This window comes from Cupressus sempervirens, chromosome 6, assembly GCF_028749045.1.
Source record: "Cupressus sempervirens isolate cs-2001-9-10 chromosome 6, ASM2874904v1, whole genome shotgun sequence".
Lineage (NCBI taxonomy): Eukaryota > Viridiplantae > Streptophyta > Pinopsida > Cupressales > Cupressaceae > Cupressus > Cupressus sempervirens.
The window spans coordinates 468,064,755-468,082,768 of record NC_143123.1 but is presented as its reverse complement, the minus strand read 5'-3'; the positions used below and the strand labels follow the sequence as shown (position 1 = coordinate 468,082,768).

The 18,014-nt window shown below is 38.1% G+C and overlaps 1 protein-coding gene across 5 annotated transcripts in view; it reads left to right on the top strand.

The window, feature by feature from the left end:
- LOC149553079 (Protein phosphatase 2C family protein) overlaps nt 1–18,014 on the top strand; it is a 268,679-nt gene that overhangs the window by 113,901 nt on the left and 136,764 nt on the right. For all 5 annotated transcript variants that reach the window (XM_089788589.1, XM_089788591.1, XM_089788587.1 and 2 more), the window contains one exon: nt 8,186–8,238. In XM_089788589.1, the coding sequence (XP_089644715.1) occupies nt 8,186–8,238 (53 nt within the window). The remainder of the gene's footprint in view (nt 1–8,185; nt 8,239–18,014) is intronic.

The following is an 18,014-nucleotide window of genomic DNA, read 5'->3' as shown; positions in this document are numbered from 1 at the left end:
ATTGCACTGCCAAATATGGGAACTGCCCGAATTAGGCTTACTAAAAATAGTAAATCCACAAGTGAGGCCGTCAAATCTCACTGTCAGCTCACGAGGGTTGCTATGAACTGACTCAGTCAACTATAGAGACTTGGGAAAAATGGGGACATTACAATCCTCCCTCCTTAAGATTGCTTGTCCTCAAGCAATCCAACAACATATTGGCACCTCCACCTAGATTCCATATGAAGAAGAACTTGACATCCTTGTCATTACTTAACTAACTCTATAATAATAACATCATCAGAGCTTGCAACATAATACCCAGTACCCGCATTGATGATGTATAAGTCCAAGCATCACCAGAAGATAGCTCCATGGGAGATCCTAGCCTACTCTCGTTCATTTATCCACCCAACTATCCTGCCAACAATCTAGCTCAGGCACAAACAAACTCTATGCCTGATGCAAATCCTGAACATTTTAGTTGAATATAAGATTGTATGCATTCCCCACAAGATGTTGTAAACACTGCCCAACTCCACTCAGGTGAGTGATCGACTTCAACCTGGAGAAGTGGATTGTCATAAGTCAAAATGCTGCATCCATGTTGAACATAGGGTTGTCTACCAAGTGAACCTTTATACTTTGTTGATCTGCAATATGCCATGGTGCTATCTTTATATCACTCTCCTCAAAATCAACAACATCGGTGCACACATGAACAACCACATGCATAGTGCTAAACACCTCAACAAATGGCTCAACTGGCACAAAAGTAGCTGCTGATCTTATAGTATCATCGCATGATCTCACTATTGTTGCATCACCATCGAATGCATGATTTAGTGGATTCATGCCAACAACAATATCGTCTGACTCAACCTGACATGAATCCCAATCATGCTCCACATGTAATGTGTCCAACACCTGAGTTCAGTCGTATGGTGACTCAAAGGGAATGTCTTGCACATCCGTAGCTACCAAGGTATCAAAATGCGCCATCTTACCAGCCACCTGCCTAGGCCTCTGTCTATCCGATGCAAGCCTACCTCTAGAATGCTCCCACTTATGTGTCAAGAATTGTAATAACCATGTCTAGTTATGGCTAATCAAACAATGATTTCCTCTACAAATTCATGGGTCTAACATTTCGTCAAACAATTGGCGAGCAATTCAGCTATCATTGTGCATATGATTTTTAATTTCTTAGCACAATACTAGGATATGCAATGAGCTACTCACAATTACTAGATAAATTAAACATTAAAGGCTCTTGCATAGATGAATACCAAACAACTGATTTACAACTTCGTCCTTATTTGTTTGCATACATAATACTGAAAGTGTTCTATAACCACTAATACTGAATATTTATTGACCACAATAGAACTGCAATAATTTTATTAATGGCAAGAAAGAACCGAGTTATTATAGATGTCCATTATGCACAATGTCTCATTCGATGCCAAAGTTCAATAGCAACCCAATCAGGGAGGTAGACGCTGCCCACTTTATCAAAAAGAATTTCCCAACGCGGTCTGCTACAGGTACATCTAAAGCATTAATTCCCCAACGCCACCTTTTATGTTGCCTTAGCATTTTTCTTGCAGGTAGAAATTATGTTGCAGGCAGGAATTACATATCACCTATTATAGGCAATCACACAGCAACACCAAGAGACTACAAATCTGGGCGCCAAATTAACCGCAGTCCACTCTAGCAACATACCAACACTTGACGCCAATGCAGAGACAATTTTCCATATAGATTTGTATTGCTGCCTCAATAATCCACATGTCAATAAATGCCCAAACGACAGAAACCTCAAACACCTCAAACAGAGATCAGTGGCATCCAAGACAAGCCTTTCTCAGGAAGAATGACAGAAAAATTCGACACCCAAAATGCAGCAGCTTGGCGTCCAGGCTAGGAAGTTACAAAGCCAACATTGCAGACCTTGCAATGCCAATCAAATGCACTCAAACACTATGCCCGATCCTCCAATCTCAATCCTTAAGTACAAAATTTTGCATTTAAATGCTTCAGCCAAGAAATGTTGAACCAATAGCAGGGTAATTGGATGCCTAGTAGAGAAGTTCTAATTCTCAAACTTGCAATTGATCACAAATTGTATCTCCAGCTAGGTTGAAAGCCTCTTCAGTCATAGACGCCACAATTAGGAATGAGCCAAACAATTTTCAGAATTCGATGCCACTTAATTCTTTAGACACTAAAACTTCTCTCAGCCACAGTTTGTACTGTTTGAGAGGACACCTATAATCAGAATAAAGACAATTCAACCCAACCACTTCACCTTGGCAGTGGTGGAAATCTTCAGCCTTCAAACCCTTATACTTCAGCAATGGCACGGAAAACCACAAACTCAGAAATGTTGCAAAGATGACAAAAGCAAATATTATTCAATTGGATGCTTTTCTAATGAAATGAGCTCATATTTATAATCCCCTATTGGCAAAAGTTTCCGGAAAGAACTCAATTCCTGAAACCACAAGAGTTTCCAAAAAAAACTCAATTTCGGAAACTTTCCAACACAACTCTTAAAAATAACTCTTAATGACATTGTTATAATAAATTATTATTATTATAATAATGTGACTTTAATAATTAATAAATAAATATAAACTCATGCAATAAATAATCCATTTGCTGCAGGTGATGATTGACTGCCAGTACCACCATTTGCACTGCTTTATATGGCAACTGCGAGAAGTAAACTTACTAAAAATAGTAAGTTTGCAACCAAAACCCCCAAATCATCCTTTCAGCTTAAGAGGATCACAAAAATGAATTGACTCAATCATTTGTAGAAGCTTGCTAAAAATGGGGACATTACAAAAATCTATCAAAGTTCAAATGTTGCTTAATCACCCTCAGTAGAGCATCCCACTCTGCAAAGTGTGCCACTATGTCATCTGCAAAATTTGTGGCCTTAGACTCGGTACTAACCGTATTTGCCTCGGGTCTCAGAAACATGGGCCTCTATGTAATGTCCCCCACTTAGCCAGTCTGGATGTATGTTGTTGTTAGCCCATTCTTGTATGGTCCCGAGGGCTAACCAGGACTTCGAAAGGGATCCTGAGGTTATTTGGCCTAGTCAAATTTAATTACAGGCCAAACAGATTTCGTTTGTTGGGTTTTCGGAAAGACTTACTATTTTTAGTAAGCCAATAGGGGGATGCAGTGCCTTCAATTTTTAGTGACAGGATGAGATGCGTTTTGTTGGGCTCTTTCTGATGAGCTATTATATGTGGGATTCCGAGTTTATTTGGTATATTATTTTAATGTTTGAAGTTACAATGGTAAAGTGACTATTTAAATTAAATATTATAATGTTTCATAAAGTCACTTTATAAAAAATCAAGAGTCCCCCTTTTGAGTACATACATGGACTTTGTAAAAGGAAAAAAAGAAGTAATATTAAAACTCATGTATTATCTCACATTGGCAAGACGGAAGCGTGGAGCAAGTGAGGAAGGGATTAAAAGAAAGAGGATAGCTCTCATTAATTCATGCTTGGAAATATCAAAGAAATTGGGTAATTTTTTGGAGATTATATCTCAATATTTTGAAGGACGAAATCCCTTCAAGCTGGAAATCTTGACGCCATTGAAAGATATGGTCTTGAGATTCAACTGTAGTAGCCGAATCATTGTAGCGTGGTACTGTAGCAGCAAGTTCCTGTAGCAGCCGAATCACTGTAGCGCGGTACTGTAGCAGCGAGTTCTTGTAGCAGCCGAATCATTGTAGCGCGGTACTGTAGCAGCCAAATCACTGTAGCGTGGTACTGTAGCAGCGAGTTACTATAGCAGCCAAATCATTGTAGCGCGGTATTGTAGCAACAAGTTACTGTTGCAGTCCGGATCACTGTAGCTGCGAGTTACTGTAGCAATTTCAGAACTATTAACACGGCTGTAGCCGCAATTGGTATGGACCATCATTGAACTCTATAATTGATATAATGTGTTGAGTTTAATGAGAAGATATGATTGTTATGGTAGTTGTAACTTTTTGATAATCTGGAAATAAGAAATAAATAAATGGTCATTGTTATTAGCTGCATATGGTTTTATGTTGCCTCCTATTTGCATCTTATATGAATCACAAACAATCTTGAGAAACCATTAATCAACATCAAGCTGAAACTATTAAAAAATTTAGTTGCAAGCCAATCATTTAACCAAATTCCAGTGGAAGAAATAGACATTAAAATAGTAGAACAAGGCAGGCTATTACAGTGGCCAATCATATGTGCCAATCTGTCAAGTCCTATCAACTCTGTTAGCTATTTTGCCTTGATCATCAACTCTAACATTGTCACCATCTCTGTATTTGTCATCAATTCGACACCTGTGAGAGCTGAAGAAAGAATATCAAGCACCCCACTCCCTACTCCAATATTTGGGGAATGCAATCCGTTGCAGTGTGTTAGAAGTTGTTGCAACACCTTGGCACATGGCATTGACCATGCGCAAGATCCTATAATGTCTCCCGGGCCTCTCTATCCACCTCAGAACCAGTACCAACATCCTTGTAACTGTGTCAGTCGAACCACCCAGATTACCAACACCTCTGTCACCCACAATACCAAATTGAATCTTAGGATTGCCATCTCAGGGTGGAGAAGTGTGACCTCTGCGGGTATAATGCCGATCTAGAATGAATCTTTGAGCCATAATGCTAAATAATAAACTACTAGACTAAGCACCGAACAAACTTTGAATCATGAACTGATCAATAAACACTAAGCCCAATTCCTGTAGGCTGGTAGGAAACCGCTCTGATGCCATTGTAATAATCCCCAGCCAGTTATGGACTTGTCTAACTCAAATTTTCCTAACTATTTAATTATATGACATTTCATGAAATATTTTGCCAGTGAACTCTGACATTACTGTGATAACACCAATGACAGTCCTCACCGTAATAGTGATAAGTAATCTTTTTTAATAATTTCTTTACTTGTTCATTGTGACTTTTGGCATTTAAACATGAAATGAAGATACTGAAATGAAATTGAAAATTCTGATCACATCGCTACTAAATTCAAACTGGATGCAATTTAATAATTCCCAACTTATACTGACTGTTACAAGAGAGCAACTAATCTGCAAATTTATTATTCTTCATTCCAAATTTACATAACCAAATGAACTTAGATTTTTATTGAGCTGTCCATAATCATGGCAAGCTTGGTTATGTCTGATCAGTTCTGAACTTGTTTCTAGTCGCCAATAATGGTTCCTAATGCGTAGGCCGATGAAATATGGTAGGACACCTATACAAATTGTCTCTTACAGCCACAACAAGGATAATGCCTGAACACAATGCTCAATCACAGGCGACAATAACTCCAAGAATGAAATAGTGTTTGCAACTAACACCGTCAGGCCTTCTAAACATCAAATGCAGGCCCTCTAATTCTAATTCCAGCTCATCAATTCTTCCCAAAAATGCAATTTCGACCTTTTCCAATCAAAGCCCAGGTCTGCAACAAGGCAAGTGCTTGATTGCAGCTACATAGGCGCCCAAAATACAATAATCAAGGCACCCTGACAGGAGATTGATGGCCACCTAACTCACAGATCCGATGGCACTATCTTAGCTGCCCAAAATGTAGCATTAATGAGCATAGAATTACCAATTCTAGTTGATAAATGCAGATGCCCAGCTCAACCAAAACACTCATTATTCAATGTTCGTAATTAGCCAGTTAAGAGTGATCATCTACAACAATTGTGCCCTCTAAATTCCGATTGCAAATAATCCAATCCACTTTACCTCAACGTTGGTAATGGAAGTTAACACAACAAATTCTCTCCTCAAGCCACTGTTAGAACAGTGTGAGGAAACCAATTTCAGACTTTGAGACCAAACCCTTATACCTCAGCAAGGGAATTTATTTCACAAATCAGAAAACCCTCTCAAGACAACAACAAAAGCAAATTAGACAATTGGATGCTTTTTCCTTCACAATGGGCTCATATTTGTAACACCCACTGACACTTAGCTTCATCAACACACTTTTCACTTAAGAAACTTCATCAACACAACACCATTTTGTAACATTAAATATTATAAAGTGCCATAACAATAATGAAGCCTTAATAATTAATTAATAAATATTAACTCGTACAATAAATAGCCCCATCAATGCAGTTGATGACCAACTGCCAGCGCCACCAACTGCACTACCAAATATGGCAACTGCCCAAATTAGACTTGCTAATAATAGTAAATCCACAACTGAGATCCTCAAATCTCACTGTCAGCTCACGAGGGTCGCTATGATGAACTAACTCAATAAACTGTAGAGACTCGCCAAAAATGGGGACATTACAGACTGTTATGCATCGTTTCAAGATACAAATTAATATATGCACCGTTTCTTAACCGATTGTTATTGGTAATATAACAAGTATAATCAGATAGAAATCTGATCTATGATTGCTGCACTATACACATTATCAATGGCAGTGGTTTATGTCCAATATCGATTAAATCGATACTCATTTAAATAGCAAAGATAATGTTATTCAATATCGATTAAATGCAGATCGATAAATACAGATTTGTACTTGGATTAAATAACAGTAATGATAATCAAGGCGATTAGCATGAATGGTGATTTAAATTCTGAAATGATCAATATAATGATTTATGGTTTAATATTTAATCATGCTTGTATATCAATATACTTAATGTATATTGATATACATGCATGCATAGAATCATAGATCATTCTTTTGATAATTATCATTCATGTTTATTTGATGGAAGTGGTAATTATTAATACTAATAGGATGTGTTTCTCTTTTATTTGGCTGACCACGTATGCAGTTTAGAATTCATGAGTTTGGCAAGTTTGTGTGACTTGATGAATTTTGAAGAAATTTTCTGGGACTCATTTGCGTCAATATCCCTCACGGGACTAAGCTTAGCCCAAGACATGACAAGTTTGTTGAGCACCCAATGGGTGCTGGTACTCAGCATGAAGACGGCAATCCTAGTTTTTTGAAGGATTGTACTAGTTGAAGTGTCCTTTTAATGTTGTTGGTCCACGTAGAGAACATTCCATGCATGTGAATGATGCTTACCTTAATGAGTTGCCCATGCTAGATGTTAGATATACCTCTATAAAATGTTGAGCACACTCTAGCTCCTCATTTGCTATCTATGTCAAACACAAATCACTATTTTTGACTTTTTTCTTGTCGACCACTTGGCCTCAAGTATAATTAGAGGTGCTAGGAGAATCTTCTTGCTTCTGAAGAGGTTTCTGAGTAGGTCCTCTTGATCCTCGGAAGCCAATCCTTTCATATTGATGGAAGACGATGTCTCTACTAACACACGTGCTCCACATGATGCTTCTAGAATTTATGTTCCTAAATTTTCTTTGATGTTTGATTGCTTGCATCTTTAAAAAAGGCATTCTACCTAGTATTTCATCGTCTCTTGATCATATTGCCTGATTTTGTTTGGTAAAATTTCCTCTAGATTATTTCTGCTCGAGATCTTTACGTTAATATAATTTCTTCCTTTCTTTTTGTGGTAGAGCAAACATGATTACATTCTTTGGGACAAATTAGGTGGAGTCAAAGCTTGGCATAGATGATGTTGTAGTTATGAGATTTTCTTTCACTAATCTAAGTCTTCCTTATGAAGGCATATTCTAAAGTTTAAACATCTGTAAATTTCTGGGGAGGTCTTAGGTGCATAGCATGCTTTGAATCTGTACATTATTATTGGAAAACTTATATAAGAGAGAGATATGAAACTAGGCTCAGAGGAAATTATGAACTCCTTTAAGATTCTCTTCTAGATTATGATCTTTGATTCAAACTTATTGTAAAAGTTATAAGTTTTTCAGTTGCTTTCTTGCTTCGATATTAATTTAATTATAATAGTTTGTGAGAATGTTTGCAAAATTTTGAATTTGTTTCTTTGTGTGTGCCAGAGCACATGTACTTTCAGCATGCGGATTATAGTAATACTTAATTAGATCTGCTTTTTGTCATTTTTTTGTAAATATTAAATAATAGATTCTCCTTGAAATGTTGAGAGACAGTTGTAGCAAAGCGGGAAGTGATTGACATAGAATACAAATAAAAGCAGAGTGAAAGCTCCTAATGCTTGCTATTAAGTAATTTTTATATATCAATTATCTCACTACAATTTCATGCAGGAGGATGGCAAGATGGAGCAACAGCTGTGTGTGTGTGGGTTCTTGGGCAAATGGTATGTAATCTGTATAACAATTTTCTAATGTTGTTCAAGTCTTAAGAACTGTCTTATTGTTTTCCTATTTATTTTTGCCAGTTTGGGCATGCATTGATGATTGAATGATTACCATGGCTGTTGGCTGGGTGATTAGAGTATGGACAATAATGAACTTTTTATAACACATGATTTTGATCAAGAAGGATATAGTTTCATACTTATAATTAACTAGCAAAAAATTAGTTCCCAGAGGACAGACGAATATATTCTCTGAGTTTCTTGCCCAAACATTACATTTGGAAATGTGCCAAACATTACATTTGGAAATGTGTTGGTGGCATAAAATTCCTAAATATGATAATTTGCTACAAGCTATAAACAGACATACCTATGATTTAGGCCTTGGAAATTTGGAATCACTCATAGTATACTGCAAGGCATTTAAAAGACGTACTGATGGCTTAGGTCTAGCACTTGCTCTTTTAAGCCTGTTACTTTCTGATTTACTGCTGTTATTTGTCCCAGGGAATAGGTTGAGTAACTCTTGTATGCCAGTTGCTTTTTCTGTTATTTCTTTTATTCCTTCCACTGAGCAGGTTTAGAGTTTGGACTATCTGTTCTGTAACCTTTGGGTTGATGCTTCCACACAATAACGTTGAAAGGTGGAGGTTATATTAGACAGAACAGCTGTCTGTAATTAGTGTTCTGGTATAACTGTAATCATTGTTTAAGAAATTGTGACAGTAAAACCAGGAAGACTCAAATTTGACTTTGACTTGGCAACCCTGCAAAACCCCCCTAAACATAGCAAATTTTCCAAATATATTAAAAACACATTTTTTTACAGAAGTCTTATGAAACATACAGAATAAATCATGATAATTCATAAGACTGATTGCAGAGAACGTACAAGTGATAATTGAGAGATAATTATTAATTAGTTTTTCATTTGTTCATTATTTTATACATCAAAGAAATAAATAAATATACAATTACACGTTATTGATCATTCATAATTTCATCATATGCTATCTTTCATAAGTTCCAGGTTCATAGTTACGAGTTATCAGTTCAACAGACATGATCATAAACCTGAAACTTTGTGGTCATAGTGGCCAGGAAGGCACAGAGATTTGAAACACATAATCACAGGCCAGGGGCCACCACATGCTACCACTTATTCTTCTGCATTTCCTCACATGGAGAATAGGATAACTGTAACCTCACATATAATATAAGACTTTACTTGACAAAAAGTGGAACATCTCTTATAATGACCCATGCTAGATGATATTTGGAGGATTTGATGGCTTTGATCTTGGTCTGATATTAATGGAACACCATTTGTCTGATTTATCCTTTTAGGGTTCTATCATTCAAAAGGGGAATTTGGTTTGCAGATGAATTTTCTAACAAAAGAATTTGAAACTCTAGTGTAAATAAAATATTTAAACTTCACATTAACCCTCCTAGCAAACTAGCCCCTAAATAATATGTAAAAATAAAAATAGAATAACAAAACCATTGAATGATAGGGAAAAATAAAATAAAATTCTCAAAATAAAAACACAAGTAGTTACAAAATTGCATAACTTACAAATGCTCCAAAACTCTTGTTAGTCCTTAAGTCAGTCCAAGATTACTCAAACAATTTGAGATACAGGGAACATTGTCAATGTGATGTAGATGTAAGCGTTGAAAGCAATTATGAAAAAAATTAAGTATTTTGATACTCTTTTGGCCTTATACTTTTATCTTGTCTCCCAGATTTTTTTGATTTGACTGGCAAAAGACTGCAGCTTTTATGAAAAATTGTCAGTAAGTCATGGGAGACTCTTGCATGTAATTTTCTCGCTAGTACCTTGACAATTTTTTTGGGCAGTTTTTAAAACAATAACTGTAATAATTTAATTTAATATTTAAATTTATTATTTTTAATACATGCTTGTTTACATCAACAATGATTTCCTTAAAGGGTATTTGTTTTTACTTTGAAAAAAGCAATGTTTTGTTACTTGAAGTAGGTTCATGTTTTGCATTGTTTGTCTAAAGTTCTTGTTCTTGCTTCCTTTTTCTTTGAATTCACCCTTTTTAAAGTGGAGTTTCTTTACAACCCACATTACTTGAGAAATTATTGTCAACCATTCATACTGGTTATAGAGATTGCAACACATTCTTTCTTTAGAACAGGAGGGGGTTGTGTTGAGTTACATTGGTTTACGAATTTGAATTTGAATATTTCATAACCTTGCAGAGCTATTGTATTGGTCAATTATTTTTGTTCTCATCATTTGGCTTAAATTTTAGTTTATTACTTTTAATATTGATCATTGTCATGTCCTTGCCGAAACAAGATTACAAACTGCACATATAAATAATAAACCCTAGCTATCTTAATAGGTGGAGCCAACAAGGATAAAAGTCATAATGAATGAATAACAATAAAATTCACTCAATTGAACAAATTTGGGTTAATTCACCACTCACCTAAGTCACAAGGATTGAATTTGAATTCGAGTTCATCGATCACAAAATGTTGGTATCTCTATTGTTGTCTATTAGTGTCAAACACTTAGTCATATACTGGGCAAAGTTAGAAGATCATCACTACAACTGAGCTACTCTATTTAGGCCGAGTCATATAAAGACTTGTGTATAAGACATGTAAATGCCAAAGCTCTATAGGAGCTGAGCAAGTCTTTGGTCGCCGAGTATTTTCAATGTAAGCCGAGTCTAATGTTTACCGAGCAATTCAAGCGCATTGAAGTCAAGTTACACAGAAGGTGCCGAGCATAGTCGAGACTGAGCGTCAGTAGAATATACAAGTGTCGAGTATCAGAGACAGTGCCAAGCAATGCAAAATTGACACAAGTCAGGAATGATACAAACTTAGAGGTAAATCGTTTCAGACTGACAGTGATAAGATATTTAATACTTGTAGAGGTTGTTATAGAGGTTATTACATGTTTTATGACGTGGATCACAGATCCGTATGTTGGGTGATGAACCAATTGGATGAAGAGGTGAAATCAAGAAGCATCTTGAAAACTCTTTATGAAATCTTTAAATAGAGCAGATCTAACCTAGTTTAAAAAAAAGGTATGGTGATTGAAAGGAGTGAACAAGCTATTTGTGCAATCACAGAGCAAATTAAGTGTGAAAGTATGAGCATTGCAAAGAAGAAAAAAGAGTTTTGTTATTGTAGAATAGAGCAAGTGACCTTATCTATGCAGTGAAGGACAATAAAGCTATATCAGATCAGAGACCAGATCAGATTGAAGAGAGGAGATCCAAAGTCAGGTTAGTAGAGAAAACCGAGAATCAGGTACTGAATCAATTATAACAGATTGAGTCAGGGATAATCTCTTAACAAAGTGGTCTTAACAGATCTTTTTAAATCTCCTAATAGAGTCCTTACTTTGTTGTAAGTGCAAAATCCTCTAACAAGGTGAGACCTAACAGTCTTTAACAACTTTTAACAGGGAAGACCCCTCACAAGGTAGATCATTGGATATGGTCAAACATTGTAACCTTAATAGGCTAACTTTATTACTACAGTAGTGAAGATTTGTGGGTGTCATCCCCACCCTAGTTTTACCTTCACCTTGGAAGGTTTTTGGGTAATCAAATCTTTGTGTTATGTGTTTATATTTCATGCATGTGTTTGATAGGTTAGATCAACATGTTATTATAGTTTGATTTTATAAGTTATGCATGTATAAGACACTAGACATGAGATGGTAAATGTGATGAATGCAATAAAGAATTATTGAAAAGGTTAAATCTTGGCTTCCAATTAAGACTTCCAACAATTGGTATCAGAGCTTAATTTTCTTGAAAAGTCTAATAGCTTGGAGATGGAGGCTTATAAGTTGGACAAAGTTATTGACAATAAGGTGATTGACATCCAAGTCATACTGCAGCAACTTGAAACAACAAGACAAGAACTAAAGAAATCCCTAAAAAGAAGGAAGGAGTTGGCCATTCAATAAAATGAGTTTAATTATGCAATTGAAACTCAAGGACTATTTGAAATTGGAAATTTGAGTAACTTTGATGTGGCTATTGTAGATCTACTAGAAAAGAACAAAATCTCAAATAAAGAAGTCAAAGGACTAAAAGGGGAACATGAGATTCAGTCAGTAAGACTATGTGAAGTGACCAAGGAAAAGAATAATGCTGAGGAAGACAAGGTTGTCGTTGAGGAAGACAAAAGGCAAATGACAACTAGACTTGAGGAATGGATATGTAATGGGCACCCCTGAATGTCCCAAAAAACTGAACCAAATTGCTGAAAGGAATTTTGTCAAACAGTTTGCGTTCAACCTCTTATTTCTCCGTTTAATGTTTTAAACCCCTTATAACTCCGGAAATCAAACGTTTATTTGTTTGTTGTGTTTTGTGCATGGAATTGGTATCATACAACATAAACAAGAAAGAAACTACAATAATATGCAAAGTGGAAATGAACTGCTGCTAATAAAATGTTATTTTCAGAATTCATAAAACCAAATACATGGCCGATTTATCAACTCACTAATTACTTCAGTAGTATTGACATAATATTCCAGCCCATGCTTTCGAACTTGCTGCTACAGTGCTTTGTCCTTCAATCAGTCCACTACCTTCGTAATATCATTCCCTCAAAGCGGCATAAGCGTCGGAAAAGTAGTGAAGAAGATATGGGCAAGATACCAAATCTGCCTGTAGCTGGAAATGCAACTAAATTGCCTGATAATGAAGCCAATAACAAAAAATTCCAAAGGCCAAATCCCAAGGGAATGACATCTAGAATGTTACAAGAGAGGATAGACGTCCTCAAATGCCAAGAACGGAGCTGCAACTCACACACCAATTTCTTCTCATATTCAACCTGGCTAATGAAGCCACAAATGCTTCCTTTTATTCTATTTCCAAGGGTCCGCTCGACTCATATGGGCAATGTGGGATAAAAGATGTGTAGTATATAAAACATATATTAAAATACCCCTTATGTCTCCCTTGGGTACACATCCCCATAAAATAAATATTAAAGTAACACTTTAATATTTTACAATTAAATTAAACGTTACTTTAATAAAACTTCAGGCATTAAAATGTATTAGCAATTGGACTCCGAATAATGCGAGTGATAGCTCATCGGAAAGCTCTCACCGAGGAGTATCAAATCCAATCACCAAAATTGACCTGCACTATGTCCTGCTGACTTACTAAAAATAGTAAGTATGCCTGAAATTGAGTAAATCAACTTCGTTTTGGCCCAAACTGGAAATGACTAGGCCAAAACACTCCAGGATCCCATTAAACCCTTCGTTAGCCCTCGGGACCATGTAGAACAAGGCTAACGCACACACACTTGGTCAACTGCTAAAATGGGGACATTATAGTCCGCCCCCCTTGAAATTGCTTGTCCTCAAGCAATCTCAGTCCAGCCTGCTGAATGACCTGCTCACTCTCCCATGTAGAATCTTCCTCCGGCAGGTCTCTCCATCTGACCAAATACTCCTTCACTATCCTGTTTCTAAGCTTCCTCTCTCTGGTGTCCAGAATAGCCTCGGGTACTAACACAAGCTTCCCCTCCTCATCCAAAGGGGGTAAATCTGTAGAAGGCACTACATTCTGACCAATGGCTTTCTTAAGCCTAGACACGTGAAACACATTGTGCACTCGATTGCCCTCTGGAAGCTCAAGCTCATAGGCGACTTTGCCCAATTTGCGAATCACCCTGTAGGGACCATAAAATCTAGGTTTCAACTTTTCAGCTCCGCTCTTCTTGAGCGATGACTGTCTATATGGTTGTAGCCTCAAGTAAACCATATCCCCTACCTCGAAGCTACGCTCTATTCGGTGCTGATCAACATACAATTTCTGTTGATTTTGGGCCTGTTGTATATTCTCTTTGAGCACTTTCAGGATGTCCTGACTATCCTGCAATAAGTTTTTGGCTTTGGGCACTCTACTGTCCCCCAAAACTAAATCCATGAAGCTAGGTGCTTCATAACCATAGAATGCCATGAAAGGAGTCATCTTGATGGACATATAATAAGTGGTGTTATAACAATACTCTCCCATATGCAACCATCTGATCCAAGCCTTTTGTTGTGCAGTTACATAGTTCCTCAAATATCCTTCCACCCATTTATTCACAATCTCTGTTTGCCCATCTGTTTGTGGATGATAACTAGTGCTAGGTGTAACATCTGTACCACACAACCTAAACAACTCTTGCCAAAAAACACTCATAAACTTACTAGCCCGGTCGCTGACAATGAATCTGGGTAGCCCATGTAACTTGAATATCTCTCTAAAGAAAAGATCTGCCACCTGTGCTGTTGTGTAAGTGGACGAAATAGCAAAGAAGTGAGCAAACTTCGTCAAGCGGTCCACCACCACATAGATGCAATCTCTTCCCTGCACTTGTGGTAAACCAGTGATGAAGTCCATCGAAATAATTTCCCATTTCCTATCAGGAATGGGCAAGGGCTGTAATATACCTGCAAGAAATGTTTGCTCTCCCTTATTCTGTTGACAAACCACACACTCCCTGACATACCTCTGAACATCATCCTTGAGCCCTTTCCATGAAAACCGCTCTCGGATCTGCCTGTAGGTCTTGAAGACCCCCGAATGTCCAGCTGTGGGTGCATCATGAAATGCCTTCAGTATCGCCTCTCTCAAATGTGATGACGGAATCAAATAAACCCTGTCCTAAACTCTGATCAATCCATCTATCACCTCATAGTGATCATCCTGTATGGTACCTGAAATCAATCCAGAAGCCCAAGCATCTTTGACATACTCTGCTATAATCCGATCTCTCCAATCTTCTGAAATCTCTGCCAAAGCACATAAGTGAGGTCTTCGAGATAAGGCATCAACCACCACATTTTTCTTACCTTTGACAAACTCTATGTCAAAGTCATAAGCCTGCAATTTAGTCACCCATTTTTGTTGCCGGTCATTAAGATCACACTGGCTCATGAAGTATTTAATACTGTTGTGATCAGTCTTGATCACAAAACGTCCACCTACCAAATATGATCGAAATTTGGCCAATGCATGCATTATGGCCAACATCTCCCGGTCATAGACAAAATAACTCTTCTCAACTCCCCGGAGCTTCCTACTCTCGAATGCAATGGGATGCTTCTCCTGCGTCAATACTGCTCCAATCCCATCACCCGATGCATCACAATGAAGCTCAAAAGGCTTCGTGAAATCCGGTAGAGCTAGAACTGGACATGAAGACATTACCTGCTTGAAATGCTCAAAACACCTCTGTGCTGCCCCTGTCCACACGAAGGCTCATTTCCTGGTAAGATTTGTCAAGGGTGTAGCAATTTGTGAGAATCCCTTAACAAACCTCTTATAAAAACCACATAAACCAAAGAATCCCTTAAATTGTGTAAGGTTTGCGGGAGTAGGCCACTCTACAATAGCTCTAATCTTTTCGGGATCAACCCGAACGCCATCTGCACTAATGATATGCCCAAGGTAAAGGAGCTCAGTCATGCCAAACTCACATTTAGATTCCTTGGCATACAATGACTCTCTCTCCAGAATAGATGACACCTCCTCCAGATGATGTAAGTACTCCTCCCAGGTCTTATTGAAGACCAAGATGTCATCAAAGAAAATCAAGACAAATCTCCTCAGTTGCTTCCTGAATACCTGGTTCATACAACTTTGAAATGTAGCGGGTGCATTGGTTAGACCAAATGGCATAACCATGAACTGAAAGTGGCCATAGTGACATCGGAAGGCTGTTTTCTCGATGTCCTTTGCTCTCATCCTGATTTGATGGTATCCGGATTGCAAATCAATTTTGGTGAAGAAGCATGCCCCATGCAACTCATCAATCAGCTCATCAATCCTAGGAATGGGATACCTGTTTTTAATTGTTTTCTTATTCAGTGCCCTGTAATCGATGCACATGCGCATTGTCCCATCCTTCTTCTTTACCAATACTACTGCTGAAGCAAAGGGGCTCTTACTGGGCCTGATATGCCCCATCTCCAACAAATCCTTAATCGCCTTCTCTATCTCATCCTTGTGTTTCTTAGGATGACGATAGGGAGTAATCATAACTGGTTTGGCTCCCTCCTTGAGCTCAATAACATGTTCCATCCCTCTGTCAGGAGGAACCCCATGAGGAATATCGCTAAATACTTTAGCGTGTCTATCAAGTATCTTCTGGATATCTGGTGGATGACTCTTTTCTTGTGGCTCTGGTGAAGTTGGCATAATGTAGCACTCTGCCACCCACTCTATGTCATCATGACGAAAAAGTCTCTGCATTCTCGTCAAGGACACTACTCTGCAACCTCCATCTGAAAGACCTCTAAGTACCACAGTTCTGCCCTCATGCTGGAATCTCATCTCCAATTTCGCTAGGTTGAGTGTGAACTCCACTAGTGAAGCCATCCATGTCATGCTGAGGATGACATCATAATCTCCCATGTCCAGAACATAGAACTCATCCTTGAACTCGTAGCCATCTCCAAACCTGATGTGAAGATTAGATATCTTCCGAGTGCATAATAATTTATCACCGTTAGCCACCATGACTCTAAACCCATCATGCTCCTCTGTCTGTAAGCCTCTCCTGGCTACCAAGTGTGCATCTATGAAGTTATGTGTAGCCCCAGTGTCAATAAGAGATATCACTTTCTGCCCCTGGATAGTACCCCTGACCTTAAATGTGATTGCCTTTTGGGCCCCTGTCAAGCGTGCCAACGATCTATCATCCTTAGGAATGCTGCTCAACTCTATAGTGTTACCCTCATCTGAATCGGAGTGCTGATCCTCCCCCTCTGACTCTGAATCTTCTGCTGAAAAATACTCCATTTGATTTGCCTTAGCCTTGAGAGAACATTTATGAGATAAGTCCCAGGGCTCTCTACAATGGAAGCACAGCTTCTTTCGAAGTTCATTCAAGGTTTCATTGTCTAGTCCTTTTGATCCTTCTTTGGGTTTGCTATACTCTTTTTGAAACGGTTTTTTGTCTTTGTCCTTGCGGTAGGAAGAATCTGTAGAATGGTTTTTTCCTTTGTATACCGAAGGGGCTAAATCTCGTGCCTTTTTAGTTGCTTCAGCTAAGGTGAGTGGATTATGTCCCTTCACCCAACCTTGTAATGGATCAGCAAGACCATCACAAAATAACACCACCAACCTCCTAGGAGAGATATCAGTAACAAGCACAAACAAGCGCTGAAACTCGGCAATGTAAGCATCCACAAAACCTGACTGTTTTAACTGTGCTAGTTCCTTGAACTGTAACTCGGGATCCCTAGTGTTAAATCTCTCAATCAATGTTTCGGTGAATTCCTCATAGGATGTAATCTGATTATGCCCCAAAGTCACCATGCCATGATGCCACCATTCATGTGCAACACCATCCAAGTGCATAGCCGCATACTTGATAGCCTCCTCCTCAGGCATAGGATTTAGCTGCAAGTATGTATCTACCTTCTGCACCCAAGCTCGTGCAATCATCTTCCCTGAAGCATCATAATAAGTTAAGGAAAGTTTTCCAACTTTCTTTCTCAGCTCAAAGTTTTGATTCCTCCCTCCTACTCTAGGCATGTGTCTCATCCTCAAGTCCATATAATCTCTGAGGGAAATATCCGCCTGAAACTCCGGTCCACTAGCCTCCCAGTCCCTACTGAACTGATCCTGTAACTCGGTAATCTGCGGTTCGTTTACTGGTTGAACCGGATTTCTGGGTGGGAAAGTGGGTAGAAGAGGTCTCGAGCTCGCGGTCCGCGCTGGGCGTGCAACGTGTCTAAAGTTAT